The 21,215-nt window shown below is 39.5% G+C and overlaps 2 protein-coding genes across 4 annotated transcripts in view; both read right to left on the bottom strand.

Annotated features, from left to right (window-relative positions):
- The window catches only part of DYNC1H1 (dynein cytoplasmic 1 heavy chain 1), a 42,532-nt gene extending 36,668 nt beyond the window's left edge, over positions 1–5,864 (bottom strand). Inside the window, exons 1-7 of the mRNA XM_015287795.4 lie at positions 5,559–5,864; positions 3,464–3,551; positions 2,736–2,909; positions 2,275–2,530; positions 1,452–1,638; positions 974–1,245; positions 636–863 (exon numbers count right to left, since the gene is read on the bottom strand). Of these exons, the coding sequence (XP_015143281.1) occupies positions 636–863; positions 974–1,245; positions 1,452–1,638; positions 2,275–2,530; positions 2,736–2,909; positions 3,464–3,551; positions 5,559–5,832 (1,479 nt within the window). The 5' untranslated portion in view covers positions 5,833–5,864. The remainder of the gene's footprint in view (positions 1–635; positions 864–973; positions 1,246–1,451; positions 1,639–2,274; positions 2,531–2,735; positions 2,910–3,463; positions 3,552–5,558) is intronic.
- A 2,848-nt stretch (positions 5,865–8,712) lies between these two features.
- PPP2R5C (protein phosphatase 2 regulatory subunit B'gamma) overlaps positions 8,713–21,215 on the bottom strand; it is a 75,537-nt gene continuing 63,034 nt past the window's right edge. For all 3 annotated transcript variants that reach the window (NM_001397232.1, NM_001397231.1, NM_001079482.2), the window contains 4 exons: positions 19,913–20,014; positions 17,882–17,954; positions 15,444–15,560; positions 8,713–12,670 (listed from right to left, as the gene is read on the bottom strand). In NM_001397232.1, the coding sequence (NP_001384161.1) occupies positions 12,539–12,670; positions 15,444–15,560; positions 17,882–17,954; positions 19,913–20,014 (424 nt within the window). In that variant the 3' untranslated portion in view covers positions 8,713–12,538. The remainder of the gene's footprint in view (positions 12,671–15,443; positions 15,561–17,881; positions 17,955–19,912; positions 20,015–21,215) is intronic.

Genomic DNA, 21,215 nt, shown 5'->3' with positions numbered 1-21,215 from the left:
ACAGAACAAACTAATTACCTTATGAACTTCCACCACTATGCAGCATAACCTCATTTTTCAGTACGCTCTAACCAAGCTCATATACATACATATATACAGGTGTACATATATATATATATATATACACACATACAGTCATTACTCTGCGTGTAGATACACACAAATTAATCTCCTCCATTTTAAGTCTCTTGTTGCTGTGCCTATCAACATGAATACGGTCACACAGAATGTCAAATACATCAGAGTTAAGACTAGGCCTTTTAGCAAACGGTTTGAAGGTGAAAATGAATTTCCAACTTGAAGAGCTGTTTCCTGAATTTGTATTTAACTTGACCTCTGTAGAAAGAAGACCAGGTTTGCAGAAGTAGTCTCTGCCAGCTTGTAACTGAAGTTTCATTTCCCTTCACTTGCTACTCTTTTACAGAATTTTAGTAGCACAATGCAGCACCACAGAATGTTAAGACACACAAAAGAGCTAGGGGAAAAACAGAACAACTGACGCCCAGATACCAGGACTAAGCATTTACAGTGACCTAGCTCAATATAACATATCCTTTCCTCTGCATCACTACATATATTGTCTGTAAGCAAGAAAGCACACAGCTTTTCTGCCTGGTAACAATCAAGAACATTACCTGAGGTCGCAAGACCCTCACAATAACTGCCCTCAGCTGCTCATGCTGACGCCTGAATTTCCTCATTTGATCAAGGCGAGACTGGAGTTTCCTATGAGCAGGACTGATACGCCACACCATCTTCAGGTTCTCTTCCCTTTTTCTTTTCACAATATCTCTTAGCAGAACTTGCAGCTTCTCATATTCATCATCCCAGGTTTGGAAAACTTCAAAGCACGCAATCATTACCTAAAGAAAGTTTCAGGATACGAATTTTAGCTATCAAATGAAGTACCTCTTAATAGTCACTACTCAATGCAAAAACAGAGCCAGTACCACTGCAAGACTCATGAGCATACCTTTTCAAACTCTTCATAGGCAACATGCATCAGTTTTCTGGTTCCCAACACTTTAAGCAGCTGAGAGCTCAGATCTCTTGAAATAGCCTCCACTAAACGCAATGCTCTCTGGATTGGATACTTAGTGTTTCTGATTTTTCTCAAATGGGTAAATATTGCAACAAGGGCCTGCCTTATTTTGTCCAGCTCAGTAGCAGACAGCAAGTCATTCAGCGGAAAGTCTTTCATCAGTGGATTATAGTCATTCACAGTTTCCAGAGCCTGTTTTAGACCTAAAAGCAGAAGATGTTTCGACTTAGAACTTTCCATTTCATTAATCCAATGTGCACAAGACAGTAGCTTTAATAAGACCAACATCCCTCTACACAGCACTGTTCTTTGTACCACAACACTGACGTTTCAGAACAGATTAAGTTCCAGAGGACATCTGAAGAAGATGAAGATGATGGTAAAGAGATTAATGGAACAGATATTTTACCTGTGTCTGTATCAAAGCTGACGGTAGCATGAAAACGTTTGCCATGCTTCAGAATATCCAGAGTTAAAAGAACTTCTGGACTTTCACGTTTTTCCTGAATACGATACAAAGCACGCTCCAAGTTTAACCAGAAGCTGATCTCCTGCAATGCAGTGCCTGATGCGGGATCTCGATCTAGTTTGGTCACCTTAAAAACAAAAGAAACAAAAAAGCAGGGAGTGAGGAAGGGAGAAAACCATTTAATTTCCACGGTTCGGCTGCAAAACCTTGTTCTATTACTAAATATAATTGAGACATACAACAACTACTAGGATTTAATGTTTACTGTTTCCATGGAGAAAGTAAAAAAGTAGATGCTAATTTTGGGTGCAAGCAGAACAGGGGAGTTCTTTTGCATAATAACAGGCAGGAGTACAACAGTTTGAGACAGAAATGGAGCAACTGTTCTGAAGTGGCTGTGGACGCACCTGGAGAAATATCAGAACAAAACAAAAAGTCCTGTTTCTCTCAACCTGCTGTACAGATTTGAGGAATGGTTACAAACTTCACTGGGAAACTGCCTGTTATGTGCAAATGTTTTATCCAGTAAAGATAACACAGTCACGTTCTCAACTGCCTGCAGAAGAATTTAGACTAATCTCAATATTTAGAAAGGCTCAGATTAGCCTAGAATTAGACCAGAGTCTCTGATGCCTCAGAAAAGCAGCCTCAGATCTCCGGAGTATCTTGCATGTAGTACTACTATATTACCAGTTTCACTGTGGGGTTTTTCATGGTACTAGAGAGCAGTTCTTCTCACACAGTCCGGCACCTGTCTTCTTACCTTCTGTATCTCCCTAATCCAGCGATTGACTCCAGACTGCAGCTGATTGAGGAACAGCGGATCCTCAGCCTTCTCACCAAAATCTGTAACCTTTGGTTTTTCTCCACGTTCATAACACTGCTTGGCAACATTAGTAATGGTGGCATGGATTGGCAGACTAATCTCCGGAATTTCAATATTTTGCTGCAGATGCAGGAGGCCCATTTCAAGTTCTGCAATCTTCTTCTCAACTGAAGGAGCCATCTTATCGCCATCCCTGAAAGAGCACAGAGCATTCTGTTTTGGCACGGACCATCCTGGTCATTCCCCTGACCCCACTGCCCTGGGTCAGCAGCAGCTTCATTTACAAGGATGCACTTAAACACTTTCACTTTCGACTTGCCTTGGTCATTGTCTTTTTTTTATATCAAACGCTTGCTTTTATCTGTTAGTAGAAAAGTGCAGTGTTTATATTGACTTACCTGTCTGCTTTGCCAGACTCTCTGATATAGGACTTGAAAAAGGGAGCAACAGCACTGCTAATGAAAGAGTGCAGTGTTTCATATGGTGAATCTTCACTGAGAGTGAGCACTCTCAGCTGGAGTGACACTGGTTTGTCGGCATCAATCACTGGTGTGCGCTTAATGAAAGCCAGGCTGCAGAACACAGAGGAGAGTTTTACCATTTGAAACTTGGAGACAGAACAGCTTTAACCTGACTGCAAGTTCAGTTCACAGGACATAAATGCTAACCTCCACCTCATACTTTATAGTCCTGCTTCTGGGGCTTGAAAACAAGTCTTCCAATAAATACACCTTTATTCTTAAGTATTCAGCTGTCACTGAGCACCCACAGTCCATGAACACTACAGGCATTCATCTTAAGAAGCTCTGCATAGGAAAGCGGCACAAAACGGCCAAACAAAAACAGATTACCGAACCCCAGTTGCAGGTGTGCTGTATTTATATGTATGCTTATTAAGTAAGCCAATTTCCTTTATGAATTTAACCTCAGAACTGGAAGTTTTCTCAAGTCCATCCCTTTCAGCCTTGTGATGCAGTTGTTTTATCAGAGCCCACCGGCTGAAAAGCCACTGTCCCACCTGACTAAGCACACTGCACGAAGCACGAGTAAATACTGATCACCTGCCTGCTTACGTAGGTTTTGCTTTAATAGGGTAAAGGAGTAAAGATCTATTTTACTAACTCACCTGTTTGATTTTATTCCATAATGTATGTCATTGCTGATACTGTAGGAAATGAACTCTTTTTCCTCTTCTCCTTCATCTCCCACATCCTCTGCAAAAAATACGCTATGTAAAAAACATTTTATTTTTAGAACCTCTGCTGCCCCCCCCCTCCCCCAAACATCTTCTGCTGCAACCAGACCGTTTTCTAATCTTTAATTCCTACATCAACTCATCATGCAAAGTAGCTGGTGTTAAATTCTGCTTTGCAATATTCTGCACAGTGAGGATGGGTTCATTGGTTTTGTAGCACAACCCCATTAATTTCCTAAGTTGACACAAAACATACAATGACGACAAAAACAAACTGATTTTTTTTCCTTATACATTGCTTTGTATTTTCAGACTTTTTCTTTGAAAGCGATTTAGAAATTAAGTCGGAACACAAAGCACAAGGAACCAACACATCACAGCCCCCAGGGGTGGCCAGGCAGTAGTGCAGCCCTTCTTATCAGATGATGTAATTCCTGGGGATGTGTGGAGCTGTGCTGCAATGCAGAGGTTTCCGTGCAGGTTGTTCCCTGCTGGGGGACACACCCTGACGGATGCACTGCACTCTTCTCCCATTTTATCTGGCCCTGCGTGCAAGGCACACTCTCAGGCTGCAACCTTGAGCAGCAGGAGCCCGGCCAGACAGCAATACCACATCAGATGCTCCATGTGAAAGCTGCTGGCAGGCTGCATAGCAAGTGATACAGCATAACGTTCTATTACTTAGAAACACAGCCTCTGTTCAGCTGTGTTTGTAACCAGTAGCTTCTTTTACACTATCTATTCTGTGCCCAAATCTCAACAAAAATACTGCTTGTAACAGCATCAGAAAAAAACACCTCTGTATGCTGCTAGGTTGGATGCAAGGTGGGCTGGGTCAGGAAATCCACCTTCCCCAAACAGCTGCTATTAACTCCAAACATGCTGATGGAAGTGGCTTTTATACACAATGCAGCAGCATTCAGCTCCTGCCACATGCAGTAAATGTCAGTATGCTTTTAGTTACGGGTATATGAAAAGCATGCCTGGAGCTCACTGATCTCCAGCGCTTCACTGCTTCCATCCCCAAAGGGGCATAACCAACCTCATGAGAGGACTTCACAGATCACCCGCGCTGCCTGCTAATGCCCTGCGGACCCCTGTGATCGTCCTTCAGGGCTGTGCCATGAGTTCGTACCGGTTGGCCTTTCGTCTAGAAAATTCTGCCGTCATCCCTACTGAGCCAGGGAGGAGGAGGAGGAGGATCTTAGGGGGAAACGGCCCAGCAAAGCCCGGCCGCGGGACACGACGCCACGCAGCGCAGGGCGTTCCTCGCGCTCCCCCCGCGCACTGCGGCTGCCGCTGTGCTGAGCGGAGCAAAGCGAGGCGGCTGCGCCCACACCGGGCCGGGACAACGGGGAGCAGAGAGACCGAAACTCGGCGTTAACGCCTTACGAGCTCCGGTGGGCGGGCACACAGCCAGCCAGCCAGCATTGTTTAATGGCAAACATCCGTGTTAACAAAGGAGCATACTCGTATTTTTTTAGCGTCCATCACGCCAGATCCTGTGACCAGAAAGGACTATTTAGGGACACGGCTGCTGACTGCCTCAATAAAAAGTCACTTCTCGAACGGAGCACGCAAACCACAGGAACGCCCCTCTGTCAGCCAGCCTGGCTGCGGTACGCAGCGCAGCATCTGACGGCGTTCCTTAGACAAAGACACTGCTCGCGGACTGAGGAACCCGCGGCTCTCTCCAACTAAGCACGGCACAGCCCCGTACGGGCCGCTTCGGCACCGTCCCGCCGTTCCGAGCAGGGAAGGCCCGCGGCAGGCGGCAGGCAGCCGGGGCACGGCCCGCTGACGCAGCACCGCCAGCGCCTCTCCGGCGCCCGCTGTGGCAAACAAAGCGCAGCGGACTCCGGCCGCGGCAGGGAAGACGGACACGGCGGAAGCAGCCACCGCCCGGCCCTTCCCGGCTCCTCAGCCCCAAATAGAACGGCGCCGCACCCCCCTCCATCCCTCGCTCTCTCGCAGAGCCGCCATTTTGCGATGCTGTGATGGCGGCGGGCGCGGGCCCTCGCCTCACCTTTGAGGGTGGAGCGCTCCACCAGCACCGTGTGGACCTGCGGGTCGGAGAGGAACTTGCGCATATGTTCCACGGCGCCCTTCTCCTCCAGGGCCGCCTCCAGCACCGCGGTGGCCTCGCCGCCATCCTCCAGCAGCAGCGGCACCAGCTTGCGCAGGTGCTTCTGCAGCACCGACACGTCGGCCACGTTCTGCACGGCCGAGCCCGACACCTCCATGCCGCCCTCCTCGCCGCCGCCGGGGCCGCCGCCCGCGCCGCTGCCGGAGTCAGACATGCCGAGGCAGGAGGCACCGCCACGCTCCGCCCGCTCCGGCCCCGCCCGCCGCCTTATAAGCGACGCCCCAGCACCGCGGGGGAGCCTGGGACGGGCAGGGCGCTCCGCCTCTGGGCCGGGCCGCGGCGGCTGGCGCCGAGCCCGAGCGGGGCGTTGCGGCACCGAGAGGTTGCGGAGCGCTGTGCGGGCAGCCGCCCGGCCCGGGGACTTCGCGCGCTCCTCCTTTCTTCAGCAAGAGTCAGCATTGAGAGCTTTATTCGACTACCTTCTTCTGAGAGGAAAGAGCGAAGGCTGAAAGCCCGGCTGGGGCCGGGCGCCATCGTAGACGACGTTTGGTTCCAGCTTTTCACCTTGGCCGCTTTATAGATCCAACTCGTGCGTTAGCTTACTTACAGCCATAAATCACAGAATGGCTTCTGGGGGATGGGACCTGACACATCATGCAGTTCCACCCCTTGCTGCAGGCCTTGAAACACGTCCAGAGGTGGAGCAGCCACCACTCTCGGGCAGTCTGTGCCAGGGCCTCACCCCTCAGCGTGAAGAAGGAAGAATTTCTTCCTGCCACCTCATCTAAATCTGCCCTCTAGTTTAAAGCCGTTATCCTTTGTCTTATCACAACACCTCTCTCCCCCCTTTTTAAGCCCCTTTTACACAGTGGAAGGCTGCTGCAAGGTCTCCCTGGAGCCCCAGAGCCTTCTCCCCTCTGAGCAGTAGGTATCCACATCACCTGAGTGTTCTATTTAATATGTCATTAACTGTGTTCAAGCGTTCAGTACAATACTCCCCCTATTTTCCATCTGAAGGCCAGCCTGTTCACACACACTTTTTCTTCTACATGCAGGTTATGCTTTAAAGATTACACCGCATGAGGAAAAAAAGAGCTGTGTAAGGCTGAATTCCACCCATAGCTAGGTCCTGCCTTGCTGCTTCCCACTGGGAAAAACAGCCACCTGTCATATCCACATAGTAAACACCAGTTCAGGCCAAGGATCCAAAAAACACAGGTTAAATGAACACCTTGGCTCAAGCGTAACCTGGCATCTCAAAGAAGGTAGCTGAAGCTAGGTAGCATGCTCACTCTTCTAAACAGCTGTCATCTGCTGCACCAAAATGTCACCACCTTTTTTGTGGCTTATAAAGGAAGATACAGCATTCATTACCCTAGAATTGCTGCCCAGAAGAAATAAGGAAAATGAATTAAGGAAGCATGGAGGAGAAAGCAGGACAGAGATGGGAAATAAGAACTGCAGTAATTATATATATCAATTACTGCCAAATCTCCCCCCCCCCCCCCAAAAAAAAAAGCAGTATAAAAACAAGCTTAAAAACCAGCAAGTCTTACATTTAAGGACAAAGTAAATACTTCACAAGACCATACAGTACAGAACAAGGCCAGGATTCTGCTATGCTAAGAGTCAGACTACTTTCAACTAAAAAGCAGTTTTAGATTAGACGCTTTCTATTTCTTCAATCACCTCACCGTCATCTACAGTGTAAAGGGAGGGGGAGGGGGCTGGGAAGTGCTTTGAATTAAAGGAATCCAAAATACAAGACAAGATAAACTAGTTTTGTTGTTGTTTTTTTCTTTTTTTTTCCCCTCAGCACAAGTTCTCAGGCTGACTTAAAGCATGGAAAGAACAGGCTTTAGTTTGCTCAATCAGGGTGAACAATAGCTTGCCTTGATCTACCTGCAGTAGATACAGGTCATTTTAGTAACAGAACACAAAGAAAGCCTCAGAATTCCAAAGGTTTACAGAAGCTTCCCACAGGCACGAAGGAAAAAAATTAGAAGGATTTTATTTATCATGATTTAGTACATTTCTGAAGGCCAGTTGCCTGAGTTACAGAAGATCAAATATCCCCCCGCCCTCCCGGTTCTGATGCTAACGTCTTCCTTCAGTGATTTCCCCAATCTTTCAACACTACATCTTCTCATATTTGCTGTATACTTTTGAGACTTTTCAGTACTGTAACACTCTCACTCACCTTTACATCATTAAGTGAACAGTGGAAAACAATATAAATCACAGACGTTATAAATAAGAGGAGAATAATAGTACTCAGTAAACTTAAGTCAAATCCCCACTTCCAGATTAAATGGCAAGTGATCAACAGCATTTGGAGCCTTGTAAATCACTGCACAATAATTGCTGGAGATTAGTTGAAATATAACATCACAATTAAGCAATGTCTGGAATAGGGAGAGAGGGTACTGAACTAAGATCAGATGATCATAACAACTGAAGTAGGGATTGAAAAGGAGAAAAAAGGAGCATGTCACTACAGGCAGAAGTTATTCACCAACCCATAGTAGGGTTGAAGAATTTCTTCCTGCCACCTCATCTAAATCTACCCTCTAGTTTAAAGCTGTTATCCTTTGTCTTATCACAACACCTCTCTCCCCCCTTTTTAAGCCCCTTTTACACAGTGGAAGGCTGCTGTAAGGTCTCCCTGGAGCCCCAGAGCCTTCTCCCCTGAGCAGAAGGTATCCATGTCACATATTACATATTACACATTCAAGTGAAACTTGTCATGTTTACCTGGAAAGTTTAAATGAACGGAAAACAACCAACCAACCTTTCTGCTTCATATCTGCTTTTCTTCCTACTCTCAACTCTTCTCACCTAGGTTCACCTTTTGCCTGTATCACAGCTGTATCACAGCTCACTGACATCTGCCAATTCATTCCAACTTCTGAGTGGAGCCATGCCAAACCAGCCCATTTCTACTCTGCAACTTCATCATCGTGGAGATCAACTTCAGCAAACAATAGAAGTTGCTCATTTCCCTGCATTTAGTAGTAATTTGGCAGTATTTGAGTCCAAATCAAAGCAAACACAACAAAAAAATAATCCACAAAAAAAAAAACCCAAAAAGCAGTTGTTTCTGCCATCTGTAATTCCACAGCCAGCATACTCCATAAAAGCATACTCATTAGTACAGCGAGACCTTCACACTAGGGTGACTCCTCTTAGTGCGGTCCTCTGGATCACAAGAATGCCTAATATAGCTTGAAGCAAAATACATGAACACTCTCTCTTCCCTTGTATCAAAACATTGGAAGCTCTCCCCTCGAAACCCTTAGGCTGGATGCTTACGTAGCTTCACATTTTGTCTGTGCAGCCCTCCGCTTGTACAGGAGTGAATGCAGTCCCAAGATGAATGGGTTCAGAGAAAGGAAGCTTCAATCATGCTGTTCTTCAATTATGCAAGAAAGGAATGATGTATTATTATCTTCCACAGCTGTACAGTAAATTCCCCCTTAGGAATTTTTTTCATATATAGTATTTAACTACATCAAAGTTTTACTTCATAAGGTAAAGACAGCAGAAGCCAAGTCTCATCATTTCAAAGAAGCCTCAATACAGGGAGACCCCAAACCAATCAACCAAACCGACATACATATAGTTTGTTAGGGTCTTCTGTTTGGCTGGTTGGGAATAAAATATATATAATACATAAACCAAAAACCATCTATTTGTTTCAAAGTCAGAACTTGTATTCCTGCCACCTTGCCACTTATCTACCACACTACAATCCTTAATTTTTTGGCTACTTCACTTGAAGCCTGTCAACATAAAAGTTACAAGGGAAAACACGGAACAGAATATCTTCTGTATTTGTAGACTGGAGATTTATCAAGTTCTTTTCAGTACTGATAACTGTTCTTAAAAGTTGTTTGCTTTTTTTCTACAGAATAACCATTACTCCCCATTATTTTGTTAATATTACCAACATTAGGAGGCATCCCATTTTTTTTTTGGTCAAACTTACAAAATTCTTCAATTCCCACAGCTCATTCTTCAAACTATGATAATCTGGATCCCCCCCCTCCAAAAAAAGGCCCTGTACTAAATATATTTTCATGATGAGCGAGTAAAATTCACATGTTCTTTATTTGTCCATATAACACACCATTCATTTTTTTTTTGTTTGTTTTAAAATCAGATAAAAGCAAAATTAAATGGCAGGTGTATGAAGTTCTTCAGAAACAATGCCAGAACAAAAAACTGAATTACAAAATGTTAAAAAAAAAGATGTCGGTACATTTGAACTTAACATTCCACTACTGCATAATGTTACAGATATTGTCTAATGAAAAATAATTGTGCCACTTACCTATTTTTGCTGTTTCTAGGAACTTTTTATTCTGTACATAGGACGATTCTGTACAAAATATGAAGTCTACATTTTTATTACTTATTACCATAAAACAAGGTACAATGTATGTACAATATTAAAATGAAGCCATACTGAAGCCACACTAAAAAGACACTTGTAATATTACTTTTGACATTCCTGATGTACAGGTGTAATTTTGGAGAACAGGGAAAGGAGTCAAACACAGAACTTTATGAAGAACAACAGTCACCAAAACTCCACTTTAATTTTTCTTCCTGTTTGTTTTTTTTTCTTCTTAATTTTAGAATGATTTAGTGAAGGATTATAAATATATAATTATTGATAATAAATGTGCTAAACAATTAGTGGTGACAGATTCTGGAATACTGCCTAATAAAATGACAAGTGGCCCCAAACATAAAATATGAATTTATGAAATTTAAGTCTCTAGAAATAGCATATTTCTATTTCTTTTTGGTGAATGTTTATCTTCAATAAAGAACAGAAATTAAATCTAGACAGTGAAAAATGTTCTTATACATTGAGCATCACACGGTCAATCAAACATTGATATACATTTTTTTCTTCCCCTTCTTGGGTAACATAATTCCTCTCAGCAACCTCTTGCACAAACATACTGAACACCCAAAACCAAAAGGTAACTGATAATCTACCAGCTAAAGATGGAAGTTCAAACAATGGTATATCAAAATACATAGACACTGCTTTACACAATTAAAAAAGCACCCTTTTTCCCTCAAAAGGAGAAGGCATCTTTAAACTGTTCTAATAGAGTTTATCCTAATGGTAAAGCATATTCTTTTTCAAGTTTTACAGGAAATGTTTCAGACGCAGTGGACGTTCCACTTAAAGGTTGGGTTGGTCTTTAAATTTAGTTCTTGTAAGCCAATATCTACTGCTGACAATTTTCTTCCAATAGACAACATAACAAATATTGGAAATTGTATGTTAAATGCAACCAACAAACAGCAGGCACGGCATCTGCAAAAGCTTACTACGAATGTCTGCTTTGTGCAATACTTTTATGGATGCAGGAGACATTATACTTCCTTAAAAAATAAAAGAAAACTATTTTTAAAGAAGCCACGTTTTTATCTCTTTATGCATCAAGACATTAAACATTAAGTTATATCATGTTACTGCCAGAGACAAAGGAAACTAATCACCCATTTAGAATAGCAGAACACATTTCAAACAGCTTGTAAGCAGGATAAGTAAGTCAAAATACTGGCCACCCTGAGAGAAATCAAATATTGAAGACAAAGAACTATATTTTAAAAAAGATTTTCCTCCCGTGCTTTTCCATCTACAACAAAAAGCTCAATACATGCAAGTAATCTTGTGGAATATATAGCAGCATTTGAAGATCATCAGCGATTCAGATGCGTTTTCAGTTCACTTGTGAGGTGTATTTGCAGCACGTGTGCTCTTTACAACAACAAAAATATTTTCACAATAAAGTTATGGTCACTATCTTCTCAGCTCTTAGAGTCAAAAAAAAAAAAAAAAAGAAAGGAAGCAGAATGGAATTCAACAGTCTGCTCTTTTTCTCCTTTTACTTTATCTTAAGCTTGTGTAGTTTTGTTTCCTGAAAGGCTATGCTCATCTTTCAGATAAAAACTGATGCAGCTGAAATGACACAAAATATCTGCCATGGAATACTGAGCTCTTAGAGCCCAAGAAAAATGCTGAGTATTAAAAGCTCAGATAAGGGAGAAAACAGTGAAAGAATATTTTATTGACTTGAAAAAAAGTTAAAATGCAATTTTATATTCAATCTATTCCCAGTCATAGTAAACACTTTATTTTTTTTTTAGGAAAAATTATTCTACCAGTTCATTTCTGGAATACTGGTGCCATATAATATACTGAAGACTGGAAAATATGGCTTTAAATATACATAAAGTATTAGGACGTGGAATATATATATATTTATATATATATATATTTATCCTAAGTAAAGGAGAAATGAATTTACAGAACCCTTAGAAAGGAATCATGATTGAGGATTGTCACGACAGTTACCAGTTTGTAAGCCATGTTTTATAGTACGAAAGAATAATTACGTACTTTCAAAACTGCTGGTATATTACAAGATAGCAATGTGGAAACAACTATAAAGTTGAGAAATCCTACAAAAGGTTTAATACTCAAATTTGATATAATTTTACTTTTGAAAACGCACATTTATCATTAGTACCAACTATTGGTCATTCATTTATTTAGATGGAATTAGTTTATAGAATGCTCTTCTCAAATGTGATTATAAAAACTGCACGTTATCAGCTAGCTGGTACTACGATAACACCTCCAGGAAATTGTGTCCACTTGATTATAGTCAACCCAATATTCTGCATATGGAACTGGGTAATTTACCATTGTTTGAACTACTAATCTTGAGCTGCATACTCTTTTAAGTTATTGCCTACAGAACTGGGTTGAAGAAAACTTTGACTTTGTGTGTAACCGATAGGTATGGCACAAAAAATTAAGTTCTACTGTAGAACTGAGTCCAGAAAAAAAAAAAAACTGTTCCTCCAAAATAATATTTCACTGTAATAGCTTAATGCCCATCATGTGATATTAATTCATCAGCTCTGCAATGTGATTCCAAGGCTTTCATGGTATAGATATCCTGAGGCAGTTCTGACTTGCGTCGCACGAGAGGACGATCTTTTTTCTGATCTTTCTGTGCCTGAAACCAAAGTAGAACAAACTTGGCAAAAAATATTAATTCCTGAACATTAAAATATTTCTTGCACATCAGTGTTTACTTTCTGAGAATTAAGTTGAAAAATCACATGGAAAGAACTTCTTACCATCTCCGTTTTATGTCACCACCTATTCAGTTTTAAGTCTTGAAACTTTTTCTTTTGCAAGAAAAACAAAAAACCAGAAAATCCTAACAAACCAGAGCTACCAGCAATCGTGACGTTACTATTGTGACAGTCACTTGATTATAAGTGCTCTTAAAGAAAAACTCTGACCTCGCTTCTCTTACCATTTTTCATTCTGTATGTCTTTACACCCAATGCAAATAATCTTAACTTTTCCCACGCTTGTTTACTTGCACCATTCACACACCTGAAAACACAAGGTTCTCCCATATTACTTTACTAATGCTGTACCAAAACCAGATACTGACAGTATATCTTTCAACTACATAGTGGTGTTTTCTTGCAGTCCCCATTTCCTTCTTATCTACCCCAATTTGGCAGTTAATTTCTTTAAGTTCTTTAAATTATACTCAGTCAGTGAACAAACACAAGGTCAGTCATTCCTTTCTGCAAATATTCTTTTCATCCCCTTGTCCCCAACTCCTCTTCCCAACCTGTTACACTTCTCATACATTTGAGCTCAGTTAGGTCTGCACTGAAATTTCTCACTCCTTAAAATTTCTGTTAAGCCACACAGCTGCAATCTGCAAATGGTGTCATCTCAGACATTCCTCTGCTGTAGTGAATGCTGTAACCCTTTCCTGATAAACCTGACATGCTGCTCTTTCATTCTTCACATTGGGAAAAGTAACTTTTATTTTTCCCCCACCTTTGTTCCCTAAACAGCCTTATAAAAGGAATTCTACACTTAAAAAACAATTAATGGCCCTTATAAAAACTGAGCAGCTTTTACTTTGCCTTTTTTTTTTCCCACAAGCGTCTTCAAAAAGTTATTAAGGCACTGATCAAGTTGTACCATACCAGACTATTCACTAACTATGGTCACAGTCCGGGACAGAAAAACAGCTGCTGGTGGATCTTCCTCAGCCATTCTATCACTTCTTCAATACCGATACTCTGCATAAAGCCTTACTTTCAATGACACCGTATAGATCTTTACGTTGTTCCTCACTTCTGATGTTTGATTTTTGACTTAAAAAAAGCCAACTCCAAACTTTCATGCTTTTTTTCTGGGAAACCAGTAACTGGTTTAGCTTGTTTTTGTATCGATTGCCTTTGCTATTTGAGCAAGGGATGCGTAAGTGTCTCTCCAGTGTACACTCACAAATGCAATGCTACCTAGCCTGCATGTCCACAGTACCCCAACCCTTCAATCCTTTCATCACGAGCCAATGATCTGCAATCTTCTTGCAGGCTTCATACTTCCCAGAGATTTCTGTAAGTTCGTTGGGTTTTTTTTAACACCAGTTTTAAACTGTCCTATTCACCCAGTTAGGATAGGATATTTATCTTTGAAAAATGGGTTTAGATCCCTTAATCATCTCATGTACTTCTTGCACCCTTTTCTAATGGAAAAATGCAAGAAAGCATGCACCTGGGGAGATGGTCAAAGAACACTTCAACAGTTCTCAACAACTCCAAAACTTAGCTTATTTTACCACTTTTTTTTTCTTTTCCATTAGCTTTTACTGCAAACCACTTCAGAAATGAGTATTTAAAAGCTAGCCATCACAGAGTATAACATAGAGGTGTTTGTTTTTATTTAACTTCAACCTACCAAATCCAAAATTACATATTTCTTAGAATAGATGAAATATAGTATTGCAGAATAATTTTGTTTAATTAATGGAATTTTAAGTAATGAAGGACGTAAAGTCCACATTATGTTTATTTTAAATTCCTTGTTTGACACTTTCATTCAAATTAACAGCATTTATCCCTGATCTCAATCACTCACCTTGAGATCACTGCTCTGCTCTTAAACTTTGCTGCTTATAGAGGTACTCAGGCTACTGATATTTTACCAGATATCCGAGTGACAAGGTAATGCCTGCTCCCTGTCACCCCATCACCTTCCATTAGCTCCCAGTTCAAACAGTGCTCCAAAGATCTAGTTTTAATGCTGTGACTCTGCTTCCACTTTAATTAATTAAAAAAATACCTGAAGACCACTAAGCGTTAGGTAAAGACAAAAGACTAGAACGGCCTTGAGTCTCTTTGCCTTTTTATAGGTAGTTAACAGATGGTGGACTGCGAAAGATGGCCTATGTGCGTGGGCAAGAAAATTTACATGGTGGACACTTCACAAGTTTTGTCAAAACACCGTAGCTTTAGCCAAAAAGAAGGTTCTGAATAACAGATAAAAGAATTATAAAATGGTGAGATACTAGTGGTTATAAGTTCTCCTTATTAAAAGACAAAACTGTTACACAGTTCAGATTTATACATTTTTAATTCTCCTTAGGGCGTAAGCATTGCTTCTGTCATGACTCAGCTAATTTCTAAGTTGAAAGGAAATGAAATCTTTGTAGAAGATCAAGAGGTTTTCATCAGATCCCTAGACATTAGAAATGTAACACCATATTCATTGCTGCTCTATTATCACTTTAAAGTAGCAGCTCTAATGAAGTTTATTATTGCAAGACACAACAGTTAAAGAGATGAAAATATAGCTGAAGTTCATCTCTGGAATTAACCAAAAAAAGAATTCAGAATTAAGAGCAACTGCCAGATTTATCATCTGTTAACTCAGTTTGTAAAGGGTATTTTATTATCTTCATGCAACCTTACCTGACAAGCCTCTTCTTTCACTGTCTTCTTCAGCATCTGCAAATCTTCAATTAAAGGCCCATCTGTTTCCATTGCAACTGGACTGTTCAGCAAGCTCGTGTCACTATACGTTGGGTACTAATAAAATGCAAAGTGTTAAAATAATCATTCTGAGTAGCAGTAACTAAACACTAAGAGTGATTTAGAGCACCTTAATGCTGTAATTATTGGAGATTAGCTTCAATATCTTATGCTTCCAGGTACCAAGGAATAAGTTCTCTCCTAAGTGTACAGGAAAGATAGAGAAAAATGGAACTCCAATATTTTCATTCTGGCATTCTGGCAAATGTCCCAATGAAAAATTACACTTTATCTGAGACTTAATTTTAAAGCATATTCATATTATGTCAGTTTTTGGCAACTGAAGACTTCTTAATACACTGTCTAGTGATTTCTGTCTAGTGAAATATGAACAGCATAACGACAATTATTTTTATTGCTGGTGTAATTTTGTATTTATAAAGAAAATATACAGTTAAAAAATTAACTTACTATAGAGGAAAAAAACTTCAAAGTTACGTACTCACACAAGACAGAAAAGTTTAATAAAGCAGCCATACAAGTGCTTTGGATTATGTGAAAACACTCATAGTATCTAAAACTTGCTGTTCAGTAATCTCAATAGTTTATCCATAGGTTGATTTTAATTCCAATGATGTTTAAGTGGTCTTTAAATAAAAACTCATTTATAAGCACACTTTCTCATCGATTTTCCTTCATAAATATTTTAGTATATAACTGTACCAGTAATATAATGCATATAAGATGATAAAAAAATCAAATCAGCAAGGGTTGTAATGATCAAGATCTAAAATTTTCAAGTGTAATACGTTATGCAAAGTAGCTCTGAACAACAAGAACAGTTAGTAATTAGACAAATTAAGAAAGTGTTAACAAATTCAGGGTGGAAGGGGGAATTGCTAAAATCCATTATATGGAGTGCTAGAGGCATCTAATATTTATGTCAATTCTTTATTCAGTGAAGCACTCAGTGTTCAAATTAATCATATTTTAAATCACTTGTCATTATTAGCTCTTCAGGCATGCTATGCAGAATATATGGTATACAGGTTGTGCTAGCCAGAACCTTCAGAAAGTACACTGAATTACAGAAAGTTAATTGGTAAAAATAGCCATCTTATACTTCAGAACTGTAGATTTCACTACCACAAGCCTATTCATTTATTTAGACAGGCACAATTCACCAGTTGTGACAGCAAATGACCATCTATATCGAGCACTCTTCAACCAAGTCTTCTGTATGACATTAGAGAACGTTGTGTCAGTGAAAGACAATCACTACTTTCAAGCACACGGCTCTTCTAAGACTCGTTTGACTCTTCTATTGTTAGGCATACTGTTTGATTCTGATTTTTAACATTTTTTATTTGAGCAGTTTAGTAACTGTTCCCAGAGAAATGCTGTAAGGGGAAAAAACATTTACGAAATTCCTCCTCCTCAGGAAAAATATGACCCCATACTTGGTTTTAGAACACCAATGAGATCAAAGTGTCCTGCTTCCTTTTATCATTGCTCACTCTTCTACCACTCAAGCTAAGCTGATGCAAAGACACAGTACAGTAAGTTGCTCGCTGCAATAATCTACTTGCTGAAAAGTAATAGAAACAGTTTTGGGTTTTTTTTTTTTTTTTTTTTTCCTACAGCAGCAAATCAGTGCGATTGAGATGAGGAAAAATGATCTTTCAGAAAATGAATGAATAAATAGAAAGATTAGCAGCATTCCCCAAGAAATGAGAGAGTGGGTGAGGGGAAATTCAGGCTGAACCATCGCCTTCTCCCGTGATTTGAAGATAAGCACTCTAAAGGAAATTTTCTCTATCAATATTTTAATTATGTCAGCTCACAAATGTTTGTCAGGACGTTTCCTTTTTAGTAAGAATCTGATGTGCACATTCACCAGGAGACTAACCCATAGCAAATATGAGAACAAATGCAGTAGACAAGAATGTACAATTCTAGTTTAATCCATTTGACATAGAGGAAAACTGAGCAGTGATAACTCACAGTTTGCAGAAAGATCTCTTTTGTAATATATTATTTGCAAAACAGCTTTCAAAGAGAAACCAATTATGGCATCTCTATGTTTTCCATAATTTTGCACAATAACTTTTCAAACCGCAATACAGTAAATCTCCTATTATAAGAAAAGGAAAAAGTACTTCACATCATATTTTTCAGAAACCTTTTTTTCTTATTAAATAACTACTTGCACAAGAGAAAGGTTACAAATTTTAAAGTACTTTTATTGTATATGTTTCATAATACAATTAATGAAATTGTTTTATTTCCATGATCAGTCAGACCTGTTTCCCCCACTGATATTTAACAAAACTGAGGTATGAAAACATGAACATCTTATGTTAATCTTTTCTAAATACCTGGGGATTTGATTTGGCTAGATTTTCTATTTTAACCCATGCTTCTTCCCGTTCCTTCAATTTTAGCTTCTCTCTGAAAAAAAATTCAAAGCAAAAATGGCAAAAGAAGCTTGGTGAATCCTGTATCACAACTTGCGTATTTTCTTTAACATTAAAAGAAAAATCACTAGAAGAATAAATTGTATGGCAATGCCCATTTCAACTTACCACCCAAAAAACCCACTTCACGTTGGCATTACAATTTGTGTTGTATCAATAATCTCATGATCCCAAAGCAACATTAAAAAGAAAAAAAACAAACCCAACCCTCTCATGAAAGCAACCAGCTAACACAAACTAACCTTTGCTAACTGTACACCGCTAAAAGGACTATAACTCAAAGGGAAAAAAAAATTGAACTATGCTATATGAATTCTTACTGTCATCTCAGTGGCTTGGGTAATAGTTTAAACAAGAGAAAAAACCCAGAGATATTTTGAATTGTGCACAAATATAGACATACTTATAAAACAAAACACAACAACAATCAAAAAACAATACATCATTCAATGGAGTCACAAGAAATGACACTTCAGAAGAAGTAGGGTTTCTTTCTGTACCCGTTTTTTTTTTTTTCCAGATTTAAGTTATTGGTTTTCCCTACCCTAACAAAATGCTTCATGCACAGACGAGAACAAACCCTTTGAAAGGTGGCAGAGTTGAAAAAGGGCTTTTAGATCAACAGTGCTTAAAAAAAAAAAAAAATACTTTCAGGCTTCAACATATGGAGTAGCTGATCCTGGCTTAAAACCCAGCAATTATAATTCAAGCCTACACACAGCTTGCCTGCAGCTCTTCATTAAGTTAAGCTTAGAGCAGGGTAGAATTCCCACTCCATCTAAGCTCTGCTGTGGTGAAGAATTTCATTTTGCTCTGATGTCACCCTCAGCACTCTGCCTTAGTTCATATTCAAATAAAATGGAACGAAACAACCTCAACCAAAAACAAACTCAAAACAAACAGAAAAAAGGATAAACGATTTCTGATTTAATAAAAGGATTTCTACCCATTTGCTATAAGGGAAGAGAGATTTACAGAGTCTTTGTTCTTTTAAAAAATATTCACGTTTTTGCCCATATAAAAAAAATGTATGCAATGCTACAAGTTCATTTCTACCTGAATTATAAGCAGCAGCTCCGAAATTATCTACATTAGAAATTTACATTACTTCCAGAATATTGTTTTAATACAGGTTCAGAATTTGAAACATTGTTTGAAGGAATTCTTGGTCACTTAGAAATTAAAATCGAATTGAAATCCAGATATTTTTAATACCTGCTTCTTAATCATGCTCCCAGTTTCTAACGTAAGCACCAAACGATTCACACATCTGACTTCTATTTCCAATCTGTTAAATAATTTTGAGATCCAGAGGAACAGCAGGTTTATGAAAAGTAAATTTATGACCATAAAATTTAGCTTCACTTTGGGGCATTTACCAGAAAAATTCTGGCTTCTAATTGCCTGTTCTCTTTCACTGGACTCTGCAGGACTACATTACAGTCATCAGGATTCTTCTGGCAAACAGTGCATTATAACAGAGTGACAACTTTATCTTGGATAATTTCTAGAAAAACCTGTACATGTGCGCGATGTCAAAAGTACTGGAAGTGTTTTGGGAAGGACCGAGTGATAACATGAGAAAATAACATTGGGTAAATAACAGCATGCAAAAAATAAACATAGGATGTCAACTAAACTCTTCAACAGATCATTTACAGTGGGCTCCATGATAAGCAGTGTCCTTTTCCAAAAACTGCTTTTAAGGAAGAAGGTGATACGCAGCAGTATGAGGTCAAAGACTATAGGAAGTACCCCACTCTGAAGATTTTACAGTTCACATGTAATGAGTTTTACCAAGTGAATTTTGAGACTGTTGTACTGTAATCAAGTGGGTACAACTTCCCAGTAGAGACACGGAAGTTTTTCAGAGCTAAAGCACTCTGAACAAATTATTCAAGAACAGACAGACACACTGACATGAAAACTTACTTCAGTTTTTCTGCTTTAAATTGCTGTGTGCAGTCATCGAACAGTTTTTGGTTCATCTCCATGAAGAGTTTCAGAGCATTGTATATCAAGCCATGTATTGTCCTATAAGTAAAACTTCTGGTTGAAACTCAGAGTACTTTAAACTTTGAAATCTATTTTTTCTGGTCAACAGAAGCCAATAGCCTACATAACTGGAAAATTACATCATTTCAGAACAAATAGAATAACACTAGTTAATGGAAGTTTCAGTTTACCCTTCAAAGGGCTAACACAAGTACTAAAGTTACCATTTTACTTACTCTATAGTGTAATATACTCTATAGTGACTACCTGTCATGTATATTTTTCATTAACTTCATTTTTTAATATGTGTATACCAAGAGGACTAGGTTTGAAATGCACTAGCTGACCTTAATCAAGCTCAAGTTGTTAGAGAAAATGCAAGACAGCATTACAGCTTTTGAAATAAGTAACTTACTGGCAACTGACAGAGTGATTATAAGGAGCCCAGAGAAGACATTATCCATTTTGGGAACTGCCACACAGCAACAGCACTTAGTCCAACACAATTATGTCAGGACTCTTTGGAAAAGTGTTAGAAAAGTGATGTGGAAAACAACAATGACAAAAAACTGCCTTATGAAGCACTTATTTTACAGAGTATTTTACAAATTCTAGTGCGTAATCTACTGCTGATCATTAAAACCAAACAGCAAGCAATCATTTAAGTGATTACTTCGTAACACACGAGTTGCAAGTGCGAGTGCAGCTGTACTGGGTAGCACCTCTTCTGCTCAGAACAAAATGAATACATGGCCTTGAAAGCCAGAAAAATAACTGACAACAATCCATATTTACTATACGCAGTTGCACCACTAAACCAGAATTTCATTTGTTAAGTACATTATTTGTTACTGCTTACATCCAGCAATAATTATCAATCAGTAACATCACTTTATCTTCTTTTCTTTTCCTGTGCTTAGAGGTAGATTCAGTATGTGTTCTTGGCTAACCCATTGCCAGACCTCAGTTCATGGCCAGCACTAGACTGTAGATACTTTCGTCATCTCAGCAGTTGCACCATAGCAGAAACAAAGAGGCCCTTTACAATGGAACAGCTGCAGAAAGGAGCTGACCAGGACTGTTTTCATGTATAAGTACTATGTTATTGTGGGGGAAAAAGTGAGAACAGTCAATGGAGAAAGAAAACAGTAAACACAAAGGGAAAAAAAAAAAAAAGCAAAGGAAAGGAAATAAAATGACCCAATCTAAAACATATTCCACTAAAATTCAGAAGAAATGC

This window comes from Gallus gallus, chromosome 5 (assembly GCF_016699485.2).
Source record: "Gallus gallus isolate bGalGal1 chromosome 5, bGalGal1.mat.broiler.GRCg7b, whole genome shotgun sequence".
NCBI classification, from domain to species: Eukaryota; Metazoa; Chordata; class Aves; order Galliformes; family Phasianidae; genus Gallus; species Gallus gallus.
This window is presented reverse-complemented; position numbering and strand designations above follow the sequence as displayed.